At 43.6% G+C, this 12637-nt stretch overlaps 1 protein-coding gene across 6 annotated transcripts in view; it reads left to right on the top strand.

Annotated features, from left to right (window-relative positions):
* dpp6a (dipeptidyl-peptidase 6a) overlaps positions 1-12637 on the top strand; it is a 226423-nt gene that overhangs the window by 196207 nt on the left and 17579 nt on the right. For all 6 annotated transcript variants that reach the window (XM_084340342.1, XM_084340344.1, XM_084340345.1 and 3 more), the window contains 3 exons: positions 1483-1535; positions 3675-3756; positions 9025-9145. In XM_084340342.1, coding sequence (XP_084196468.1) covers positions 1483-1535; positions 3675-3756; positions 9025-9145 — 256 coding nt within the window. The remainder of the gene's footprint in view (positions 1-1482; positions 1536-3674; positions 3757-9024; positions 9146-12637) is intronic.

Below are 12637 nucleotides of genomic sequence, written 5' to 3'. Positions count from 1 at the left end.
TCTGTGTGTATACGTGGTTCACTCATGAGAGTTTGTGCCTGGATGTTAGTGTGCGCTGGCAGAGATGCAGCCTCGCGTTATTGCGGGAAAATGAATGGAGAATATTACAACACTCCCGAGATGTCGAGTGCGTTGTTACTGCATGTTTCTGCATTAGTTATTCCATCCAAACCTCCATCACCTTGATAGATGACAGTCATTCCTCCTTTACGCTCAGTGTATCAGCACACAGTCACACACCGACTAATGCACACACACACACACACACACACACACACACACACACACACACACACTCACACCTCGTCTCTGTAACATGGATCACGGGTGTTCATAATAAACACAGTGTTTGCATACTAACACATAAAGAGCAGCCTCCGTTTGAATGTGAATGTGTCTCCGGTGTGCAGTGACTTTCATAGATTACTGTGCTGTTCATAAACACTGCATTTGTAGCTTCTGCACAATATGAAGCTATTGGTAGCGCGAACAACAAGGTGTCATCTGTCAAGAACTTTAGTTAGTTAGTGTCAAAAATGTTGCTTTGGAGAGTAATTAAAAGAGTTACTCGACACCAGGCTGACAAGCAATGTTCTTCGACCTCTGTGGTTGAAAGTGTCACCGCAACTAACAGCGATGTCACAGCGCTCTGACACATCCTCGAGTACACTGCAAAAATTAGTCAATTAAATCTAGTCGCCAACAATAATCGCCAACTGTTTTGAAAATCAGTCGTTTCAGTCAAAAATGTCAAACATCTGCTGCTCCAGCTTCCTAAATGTGACATGTTTGTCGTTTATGATGCTCAATAAAGAGACTTTGTGACTGTTAGTTGGACACTTTGGGCTCCAGGAAATTGTGATGACACATTTTTTTGACATTTTATAGACTTAACGATTAGTCGATAATGAAAATGAACCATCATTAGTTGCAGCCCCAGTGCACTTTCACATCACTGCATCTAGGTGAGGCATTAAACCACTAGAGGTCAACAACACAAGACCTTACTCTTTAACCTAGACTAACTTTTGTAAAGTAAACACAAGATTTTGAAGCACCACGTTCGTCTTCATGCGACACAACACATTCATATTTTTCTTTCATGTCCTTTGCAATAAATAGATAATAACAAGGGGGCGCTGCATGTTTAATACACCGCCTCACTTCCTCGTCCTCTCCGTGGGGGAGAGGACGGCAGGTCGGGTCTTGTGGGCAGAGTTACAAACGTGTTGCTTAGCGGCAATCTTGGATATGCACATTGTCTTTTTTTCAAAAAAAGGCACAAACCACCTAAACATGCATGAAGTTATTCCACATTTTCCACCAATGTTTTTTAAAGCGACACCTCAAAATGTCGATGGAAACACAGCTAGTGTCTACTGCCATTCTTCTTCTTTCACATCCGTCATTTTCAAATGTTTAGATGAAGATGTCAGATGCCATGTGAAGTGGTTTAACACGAATCCCTTCCTCTGCTTCCAGGTGTACCAGCACTCTTACACGGCCTTCTACATCATCTGCAGTCTGGAGACTCCGTAAGTAGGCGTCAGGAGCTGCATCCTGTAATATCTCACCTGACCTCGCTGCCCGCGACACTGACAGCAGCTCATTCCCACCTGCTCTCACAACCTGTTCTTACTGTACCTCCTACAAAGCGCCTCTGACATCGGCGGCACCGTTATCTTCTGTCTGTGAAATGAAAGCTTTATTTTTTAAGTATTCTGGGACTTGAAGTGGCAGCCAAGGTTTCCCCACAACGTCTACAGATCGTACTTCTGTATTCACTAACGTAAAGCTTTACAAAAAGACCCACTTTAACCGTCAGATGTAATGCTATCTGTAAGAGAGCTCAGACGTTCTCAAAGCTCTGATAGAAATGCTGCTCTGTTGTCTCAGTTGAGAACGAGGCTCTTTGCGATGCCTATCAGTCCTTTGTTGCTCTCGTGTCCTTCAGTGTGCAGCGGCGAGAACACCAGGAGAAAGGAATCAGCATTAGTGAAATCTAACAAGTCCGTACTCTTTGTCGCAGTGTAACCTCTCTGATCTTCATTTAAAAACGGATGAAAGAGAGGCAGAACATGTTCATTACGAAACAAATGACGAATGGCTGCATTTATACGGAGCTTTTATTGAAAGAGCTTTATGATTTGTTGCTCATTCAGACACACTAACTCACACAGCGACGGCAGCAGGATACCATGCGAGGTGCTAGGCTCGGCTCGCCATCGGGAACTGTTTGGGGTTTATAAACTTGTTCAAGGACGCTTCAGCACATGGATGAGAGGAGCTGGTGATTAACCTCAATCAAGAGCTCTACCGCCCCAAAATGACCCTTCATAGCATGAACATGAACATGAAATTATCAGAAACGGAAAACTGTGACGCACATTTACAACACAGTAAGTTTTACCCTTTCATGCATGGTGTCACCAGCAGTTGAACCCCAAAGCCTCGCCCTCGGTCCTATTTAGATATTATCTTTGTACGTCTCTACCACTTGGAGATATATAAACTTTTTAACTCGTTCAATTTCAATATAATAGTCTTCTTTGAGTACTTGGTAATTCTGAGGTAATCAGTTTCCAGACCCTTTTAAAGTAAAGTCAGCTTTTAAAAATGTAAAAGTAGTTGAATATACTTGTTCAGTTCAGGGCTCCAGACTGACTGTTTACAGTGGCTGCCCTGGTGCGCCTAATTTTGTCATTTCGGCGCACCGGCACTTAATTTTGGTGCACCCAATAGTAGCCTGCATTTTAAATTAACTCTTTAAACATCATGTAAATGACTGTGAACAAGAATAAAGGTGCAGATAAATGCTTTTCATCATTCACATGCAGCAAGAAACTACAATAACCTCAACTGTTAAAAACAAAAAGTTAAAGTTCTGACGTGACACAAACAAACAAATCAAATTCAAAGAGTTTAAACTTACTCATGAAACAATAGTCTTTTCCCCGTCTCACTGGGATACTGGCTCTATGTGTTTGTTTTTATTTTTGTTTTGTACACTTGGCTAAATCTGACCTGCCGAATATCAGACGCACCAGTGCAGCCACTGAAAATGTTGTGTTGCTGTTGAAAAATAGTTTCCACCTGAATGACTTTATATGCCCCTTTAATATAAAATGTACTGTCATTGGCGTGATTTTCACTTGTTTAAGAGTAAAAACATACTCTGGGATTGAACACTTCATGCATTAACGGGTTAAAAGGCCTGAATTTAACTGTTTTGTCAGCAGCCAACACAAATTATGTCCATTTTGCAAACGCCTCACTTATTCCTCCTTTAAATGACTTCCTCACCTGGTCACAGTATTACAGCCCCGTCAGCAGCTCTGCTGCTCAACTCTACTTGTGTGCTGCCACCCAGTGGTAGTGATCCCAAAAAAACCCACCTCAGCTGATGACCTCATTCATCCTGAGCTCCAGACAAAGACATAGAGGCAGTGGCACCTCTAACTCTGCAGCCTGCACTGCGCAGCACTTTTCCCAATCAGGAGAGGTGACACTGTTATAGAGCGGCAGGTATTTATGGATACACTTAAACCTTTTGTTCTCAGATGTGCTACACTTGTTCCTCTTGCTGCAGCAGCGCCCGAGGCAGACAGTCAACTTGTGTGTACGTGTCTGCGCTTGCGTCTGATAGCGTTGTTTCCTCTGTCTGTGCTCCGCAGGGAGACCTGGAACCTGAACCCTCCGGAGGTGCGAAATGCTCAGCTGCAGTACGCAGGCTGGGGACCCCAGGGTCAGCAACTGGTAAGAAACGACGCTTTCAATGACGTCCCCGGGCTCATCGTAGTGAAGAGTCAGGACGTCCTTATTGTCTTAACATTTAGCCCTTTGAAACCGATCTTTGATGGAGAACACGCACAGAAAACACAGATAAATAAATATGACTTTGCAGAAAGGGTAACTGAAATAAGTGCTTGCATGCGGCGTCCTCTGTGTGCCGTTTTTTAAAGTTAATGGAAGATGCTGTAGGATTAATGACTTTAAGGGAATTTATAGCAGCGCTGTGATGGAGGAGCTGGATGAGTAATGGAGGGAGTGTGAGTAGTACTTGTTTAAACCTGCATTAACTGATTTCTTTTTTTTTGGGGAGGGGGGGGGGGTTCTTGGCGGCAGCACAACAAGCTGTTAACACAACACTGACAGATTATCACCTTTAAACATACGCGCCAACATTAGCATTAACGTCCGTACCCACCTGATGGATGTAAGTCGTTATAGTTTTAGTGCTGGTTTGCTCTCCAACAGCTCCTGAGGCAGATATCCAACGCTTTAGCCACTTTATTCTTCAGTGTCCACTAGCTAGCTGCTAACTGCCGTCAAATGGGGTCTTGTTCACCACGTTCATGATAACTGTCGATATGATTCCCCCGCCCCCACTTCTTGTCCAAGTTGTTATGTGTTTGCTGACGATTCAATCGTTAGATGGTAACTTTAAGAGGGTCCATAGCAATATCAAGAAACAGGAATGAAACATGCAAGATCAAACCATATAGATTTATTTTATATATGATGTTATATGTCTAGAAGAATATTCCCAGTGGCCTCGACTTAAAGACTTACGTGGTACATTTATATGACAAAATGAAACTAGTGGACAATAACTGCAGAGCTTTAAAAGTAAGCAGTAAAATCTTTTCTATCAGTTCTGTCAAAATCAATTTTAAAAGTGAAGAGAGGACAGCAGTAATGTGATCTCATTTTTTGGGAGTTACATTAAAGTCTGGGAGCTGCATTTTGAACAAGCTGGATGTGGCTTTCTGACAAAAGAGGATAAAGAGCACAACAGTGCGAGTGATCTTGTCAAGCTCTGCTTGAGATAATTAATTTTTGAGATGGTCCTGAGCAGAAGAAAAACAGAGTTGAACAACAGCCGTGCCTGCATTAACTCACCTGCTGTCTAGATGGCTAAATTGTTAGCCTAGCAGCAGCTGTGTTCTCATGACTTGGACGCCAAGCACATCATGAACACAACGTCCTGGCTCTCCCGCTAAAACAACATCTGAATGAGAGCCGAAACAATGACGTGAGCTGAAAGACACTAAAACGCTCTGCAGGGCTACCAGCCATTCCTCATGTAGTGATCCGTTGTTAATATACAAATATTCATTAAAGCAGCCCTCAGGTGACTCCTTATGCAATTACACAGTATGCTGATGCCAATGTAAATCTTTGCACAGATGTTAACTCCCCTGAAGGTCGCAGCCCGTGAAGGTGGGTCAAGCCTTACATCGAAACGAAACTAATGGTGCGTTCAGGTGCTCCTTGTCAAATTACAGCGTCGGATTTTTCAGGGAAATTAACCTTAAACAGCTGAGTAGAGGCAAAAAGTTCCATCCTGCCGGAGGTTACAGGCAGAGTCGTGTCATTTTCACACACGTTTCAGACACAAGCGGCGTATCAGGGCGGTCGTAAACGCATCCGCACTCTGGTGAACAAATCAGGCCGCTAACAAGCAAACAGTGGAGTTCATGCTCGGCTCCTAGTGGCTTTTTCATTGCCAGGATTGATGACACGCCCCTGAACACAAATACCCGATGGTCACGTTGCATTTCCTGACTTTACGAGCTGACCGGGATCTCCTGAACGCTCCATTACATCGACCAATTGACCAGAGCGCAATGGATTATGGGATACCGAGGGCGGCCGATGACTCACAGGTTGCGTCCTCCAGATTTGGTAGAAAGACAGCAGCTTTTTTTTTTTAGTCCACATTCAGCCGAGACACCAAAGAAACTTTCGAGGATCCAACCCCTGAATTAGCGCTCGGATAATCGTTATAATTTCACGAGCAGCGTTCCCATCGACTCTCTGAAAACACCTCGCATAGACTATTTTTTCCCTCGGGGTGTAAATCATCCTAATGACTCAGCGAGCTCTCCCAGTAAACACATTTCAAATTAAACACCATTGTTTGAATCACAAGGAGCAATGGTCCTTTGCAACTCTTCCAAGATGAGTCATTTTCCGCCTTCATCGTCGCTCACAGTCGAAACTTGTCAGAGCATTAATGAGCTTCAGTCTGTTGGTTTGCAGGGCAGACAGACTGTAAGTGATAACATCCTGCAGCACAATGCTATTAATTACCTGTTATCTCGTCAGTGGATTAATTAACACGGTCACTAGATTGATATAGCCTCAAGTTTCCCACCATTAGCCGTGAAGTGTTTTTACCTCCATCAGGCGAGCTGTGTTAGCGTGAAGCAGCCGAGCAGCAGCTGCTCTCCCCGAAGGTCCGGACGTCCTCTGTCGACGAGGTGGAGGTTGAAGGGAGAGACGTCCGTCAGCCGAGAACAAGCTAACGCGCTCTGCAAGCTAAAACGCGTCGTCATCTTTAGACACCTAATATACATAAATCAGCCCACCTGTTATTCTGTTTCCCCAAATCCCTTATGAACTTAATTAAATCTCATTTACTTCCCCACAGAGAGCGATCACATACGTCCGTGCCCGTATTCACACTGGCAGACGCAGCTGTCCGGCCACATGTTAAGCTGTTTGTTAGGCTAAAGAGTCAGTGTAATTGGGTGCATGAGTGGCATGTTATTTTTTTGGCATAGAGGCGTAGAGGCTTGTTTTTTCACGAACTAAATTCCCCAGCGAGCGTAAAAGTTTCTGTTCCTGCTCCCTGTAGGCGGCTGAGCCTCCACATGTGACTCAAAGTTTGGACGCTCGGCCCCACGAGACGCAGCCTTTGTGTTACATTAGAGAGAGGCAGAGAGTGTGTGTGTGTGTGTGTGTGTGTGTGTGTGTCTTTGAGAGAAAACTCTTTTTAGTCTTATTCTGTCCAACTTGTCAAAGAGTTTTCCAGCAATTAAATGTTGAACTTAGATAAAGTTGTGAAACTTTACAAGATTAAAAGGCAGATACTGAAATTTAATCTGTATGAGTCACGATTAAAAAAGAAACTCTGTATCCTACATTTCCCATAATGCATTTCGATAACATCTTTCTTTAGACCTTTTCTCCCGGCCCACGCTCACATCTTTCAAACACCACATTACCAGTTTCTAACACAGGTCTGCAGCCATGCTAGTGGCTTTGTTAGCAGTGCTCTAGCTAAATGCTAGTCTGACTCCCAGGATGTAGACTGTCGGTACGAGCCTGCTATTACAGCAGATGTTACCATAAATCAAAATCCTTGCCGCTACCAAAAAAAACCCCAGTAACCTGCAAGCTAACAACCTTAAAAATGGGGAGTTAGCCTACCCTTAACCTGGTCGCTAATGGTAGAGATTTAAACAAGCTAGCAGAAGCTAACTTATTGTTTGTTAGGCTAAAAAGTCAATGTAATTGGGTGCATGAGTGGCATGTTTTTTTTTACTATGGAGGCTGCCAGACTTTTCCCAGTGCATGGAAATGTTTCTAGCTATGTGTGCTAGCATTAGCATGCAAACAAACTCACAGTGACAGTGCTAACATACTGACGTATTATGTTGACCATGTTTACAGTCTCAGCTTAGCGTGTTAGCATGCAAACATCAGCTAAATGGCACTAAAACACATCTGAGCTCGTATATCATAAATCAGAGTTTTAGAGAAATTCACATTTTGACCTGATAATGATGAGGAAAAGTTAAAGCATCCTTACAGCTATTGCAATTTAGCCTGACTTTTTATTATGATACATTTTAAGGCCATCCATCTTGTAGTCGTTGGCCTTAGGCTATTCCAGTCTGGACCTCAGTGGTGGACCGACACACTGACCCACTGACCAGCGCTGCCGTCCCACGAGCCTCTCTGACAAGGCTACAGCAGCTGCAGAGTCACAGACGCTAAACACAACTGCTTCCACAGGGCACATCCTCTCATGACTAATAAACTGCCTCTGTAACATGATTATGTATCTAAACCCTCACATTTTAATGCTGTTTCCTTTAATTTGTCAGGCTTACATCCTCCCACCTAAATAGCACCAGAGTTTACTTGGTGTTGGCGCAGTTTCAGCTGCACAGCATCACCATCTTCAGACAAACACAAAGTGAAGCAGCAAAAGTTAGTACAATCCCTTCCAAATATTCTCGCTGAGGATGACTGTGGATCTCAGCCATCGCTGGCAGAGTTTTTACCTTCCTTCAGAGAACGGGGCCAGGTCTTCTCTCTGTGCTGTGGCCTAGATTAGCTTCTATACAGGGACTCCATCTGCACCAAAGTGACACCAAACCACATGGGCCCCCAGACTGCGTCCTCCTCGAGAGGAAGTAATTGTGACAGATTTGTGTTACCTTTTAAAGAAAAATGCTTTAGAAACACTTGGTTCAAGTGTTTTTCGTGGCGTCGACCCTTTTTTGCGCTGCAGAAAGACGTCCACACGCAGCTGCAGCGATGGATTTCATGCTGTACATCATCCTGTCATTCAGACTTTCGGAGAATCATTTACAAACTGATACGATGATACCAGCTCGAGGCCAAAAGAGTCCATAATCCTTGAGATACAGAGCGAACCATTTTGCTGTAATAGCCTGAGATTGATTTCAGCATGGCATTAAGGCTGTAACATTTTAAAAATTCCAGCCCCGAGAGCCGCACCGCCCTACCGACGCTCGCCGTGGGTGATGATGATCTATTATTCTCTGTAATGAAAGAGTTGACCTTCAGTTATCTTGAAAGCCCCGCAGGCCTGTGGAGGAGAGCGTCAAAGTCGAAAGTTTGCTCCCAAGGTTCGCCGTCTTATCACAAATTGAAAAGACTTTTGTGTCTCGTCAGAAACTTTGGTGTCTGTTGAATGAAAGGCTGCCGTCACCGGCGTGTGAGCTTCGACCTCCGGCTTGATCTCTGCCTCGCCCGGGTCGCCCACCTGAGATGTAACGTGTCGGGTATAAATGCAAGACTGCCCGCAGGCGTCCTCCTGCGCGTGTTGATAATAATAATGATGAAATAGCTTCTTCACTATGAAGATATTCCCTGTAGGAGGGCTGTCGGTCGGGGTCAGCTGCAGATCAACGTCCTCAGAGCAGGAAGCGAGTCCCGCACAGGCACATTCAGCCGTCTGTCCTCTCTCTCTGGCTCTTGCAGATCTTCATTTTCGAGAACAACATCTACTATCGCTCGACGGTGGAGAGCCGCTCCATTCGTCTGGTGTCAACCGGCAAGGAGGGCGTCATCTTCAACGGGCTCAGTGACTGGCTGTATGAAGGTAAGGCAGAAGAAGTGCTGCTATTAGAGGAGAAGTTTCACAAGAATGATGCTTATTTTGTACACAAAGACATGTTAATTACCTCAGATGTAGGTTTTCAGACTGGAGAGACTTAAACTGCCTCTGACAGAAGTTAATGAAATCCACCAACTTGCAGCTCTGAAGCTCCAAAAATGGCGACTTTAGGAAATCACTGCCCGGCCAACAAATAGTCCCACGCATATTTCTATGTAAATCATTTGTACACTTTGTGTTTTGGATGGATTAAACACACAAGTAGTGAAAGAAAGCTTTAGAGGTGCTTGTAAGCTGACTTCGGATAGAGCCAAGCTAGCTGCCGCCACCTGTTCCCATAGCTAAGCTAAGCTAACCCTGCTGGCTAAAGCATTATATTTAGCGTACAGGCATCGATATAAACGAAGGTGTCCAACTGTTCCTTTAGTCAGGTGACTTTTGTTGATGAAGTCACTAACTTTAAGCCACTGGCTCCAAACATTGAAGTAAGGGGCCACAAAATAAACCAAATGCTTTAGCGCATTTGTTCTTAACTTCGTTGTCAGGACCCCAAATGAGGTAGCCACTTAATTTCCACCAGATGGTTGTAGGGCATGAAATAAAATAATTAGTTATTATATATATGGACTATAAATAATAATGAATTAAATCAAAATATTTTGACAGGGAAGCTTTTTTTTCACATTGCCTGTACCAGCGTTGTAATTTGAATGAATTTAAACAGATTGTATTAGTTGCACTGTCAAGAAAAAGAACAAAAAAACAAACTCCCGCCTCACAGTTTGTGTTACTTCTGACTTTTTTGCAAATCTTTGTTTGTTTTTTATGCTTTCACCTCAGTCGGCCTCATTTTGAGAAGGGAAGCTCAGTGTTCGATGGAAGATCTCACCAATCATTAACACTGCAACATGGTCACAAGTAGACGATGGTAGAGAAACACAGACTTAAGTCATGAATTTTGAAAACTAATCGAAGTAAGCCGTCCACTCTGATAATGGAGCTCAGACGGGTATCGAGGATCCAGGCAGCACGTTCAGAGCAGCAGCCTCTCTCAGCGTCTGATGTAAAATATTTAACCGAACCTCTTTTCTCTCTCTTTCCTCCTCATCCCCTCCCATTACTCTAATCTGAACGCTCCGCAGTAACACATGTATTAGCGGGTAATGACATGAGACAGTACAGCTCCCCAGCGTCTGCAGCCACATTAGTATTTTTGGCGTGCGGCGCTTGATTTTCCTGCAGGTAAATTAAAAAAATGGAAACTCTCGTCAGTCTGCCTCTGCTTTACACAGCCTCCCCCCTCCTCCTTGAAAATGAATGAATGTTCTACATGGATTGATTTGCATTAATTCGGCGGTGGCGTGCGGCGTGCACACTCCGATACAGATGTCACGGTGCTCTGCGAGCGTCAGCGCCGCCGATCAAAGGATCACCTGCGTGCCTCGCAGTAAAGGAGGAAAAAAAAAACCAGTGTTAGCATTCACCTAATGAATTTATATCCGCTGCGCTGGGTGCACTCTCTGCTCCAGTGGAACAGTGTTTTAATAAGAGATGGGGGAGCTGCGAGCACACAGATATAGAGATAGCAGCGATGGAGACAGCCTGTGATATACAACAAGCTGTTAATCCTCCGGTCGGAGCATAAAACAGTACGTAAGTGTCTGATAATGTGAACGGCTGCCACCTGGGAGGATCTAGGAGCTGTGACGCGGAGGTTATCTGAGGTCGACAGTGCAGGACGAGAGGCCGTGAGGCTGTTTCCTCTGTATTTAACGCCATCGACCCCGCAGCCTCGTCTTATCTGCACAAACCCACGTCCATCCTTCAAGAGCAGCATCCGTCCTCGGCCGTTTGAAACATTCATCTGAGCAGTTATTGCAGCACGTGACCTCCCGACTCGTATTTATGAGCCGCTGAAGGCTTTGTAATTCACACTCATCATTTATTGACCAGATAAATCTTCCGCGGGATCAGCGAAGCTCATAACGTCGAGATAAAAAGCGAATCGTGGAAAAAACATAATTAGATTTTTGTTTATTCGTGGATATTACTCGTGATGGCAGGTGGAGGTTCCTCCCGTCATCCTCCGCTCGGATAACAAAACCTATTCAATTATCTGGAGCTTTAATGAAGTCGAGTGTTTGTGCCTTTTCTTTGCTGCTTTTATAAGCCCGCTATCGTCAGATATTTAATTATTCAGTCACATTAATGCGAGATATGAGACGTTATTTCAAGTTGAGATTGCAAACAGTGTCTTAAAGTGATGGGATGTTTGGAGATAATGAGGTAGTTAAGGCAGAATCCAAAGATAAGAGGCTTTAACTAATTATTAATGATCATAGTTTCTTTGGTGCACAGAGCTACAGTTACATTTAACAGCCTCGTCCTTAATCATAGATTCAGAGAGGTACTGAGAGGCGGCGATTCACTTTCATGGTCGTTTCTGAAGTTGTTGGTTTTGAATCCTCCACATTGACACCGAGCTAAACCTGAGCCAGACTGGCTCAGGTTTAGCTCGGACTGGCTCAGGTTTAGCTCGGTGTCAATGTGGAGGATTCAAAACCAACCTTCTCCATATGAAGGCTGTAATGTCCAGTTTGTGTTTATTAAATGTAATTGTCATTTTGGAGGTTTGTGGTGCAGATAAACTGTACGACATTAACTGTCCACCCAGTTTATATCAGTTATAGTTAGGGTCGGGAGGGTGACTTTAAAGTAATGTAATTTGATTTCTTTCTGTTTCTTTTGGATTACCTCAATACCAAGCATTCATAAGTAAAGACAAGGATAAAGAAATATTAATTAGATGACTTTTATTTAATCCTAATCACGTTTCACCGACCAGTTTCCTTTACCAGAATACAGTTATCTTTTTTTTTTTTTGTATCCTGATTATGTAATCCTGCTCCAGGCCTGATTATAGAAGGCTAAATAACTCCTCTAACCATTAAAACCTTCATGAAGGTGACATCTGTTGTATTTGGCTGCATTAGTTTGAGCTAAATGTTCATAACAAACAGCTGAGCACTCATCAACGTGTAGAATGAAGTCAAAGCCTTTCTTTTAAAGGAGTTAAAGTCGGGAATGTCGCAGATGACAAAGTGAGGAACACCTGTGATAAAGTGAAACCACAATAAAACATCCTCGTTCTTAAGAAGTTGGGACACTGTTAGACATAAATAAGAACAGAGTTCAGTCACTTTCCAGCCTTTTGTTGCCTCCTGGCCCAACTTGTTTGAAATGTGCTGCTGGCATCATATCCAGGATCAGCAGATAAGAAGTTTATGACAGAAATGTTAAACATTGTCTTTGTACTGTTTTCCGTAGAGTCAAAAGGATCAGCGAATCATCATAATCTGTTTTATTTACCTGTTAGACTAAACAGTGTGCTGTTTGTCCCCTCACAACAAACCACCATACTTTATTTATGGTATTTATTTTTACTTCCTGTTTCAAAACAACAATGCAGCCGTGCAC

This window comes from Pagrus pagrus (assembly GCF_965226575.1).
Source record: "Pagrus pagrus genome assembly, chromosome: 20".
Classification (NCBI taxonomy): Eukaryota; Metazoa; Chordata; class Actinopteri; order Spariformes; family Sparidae; genus Pagrus; species Pagrus pagrus.
This window is presented reverse-complemented; position numbering and strand designations above follow the sequence as displayed.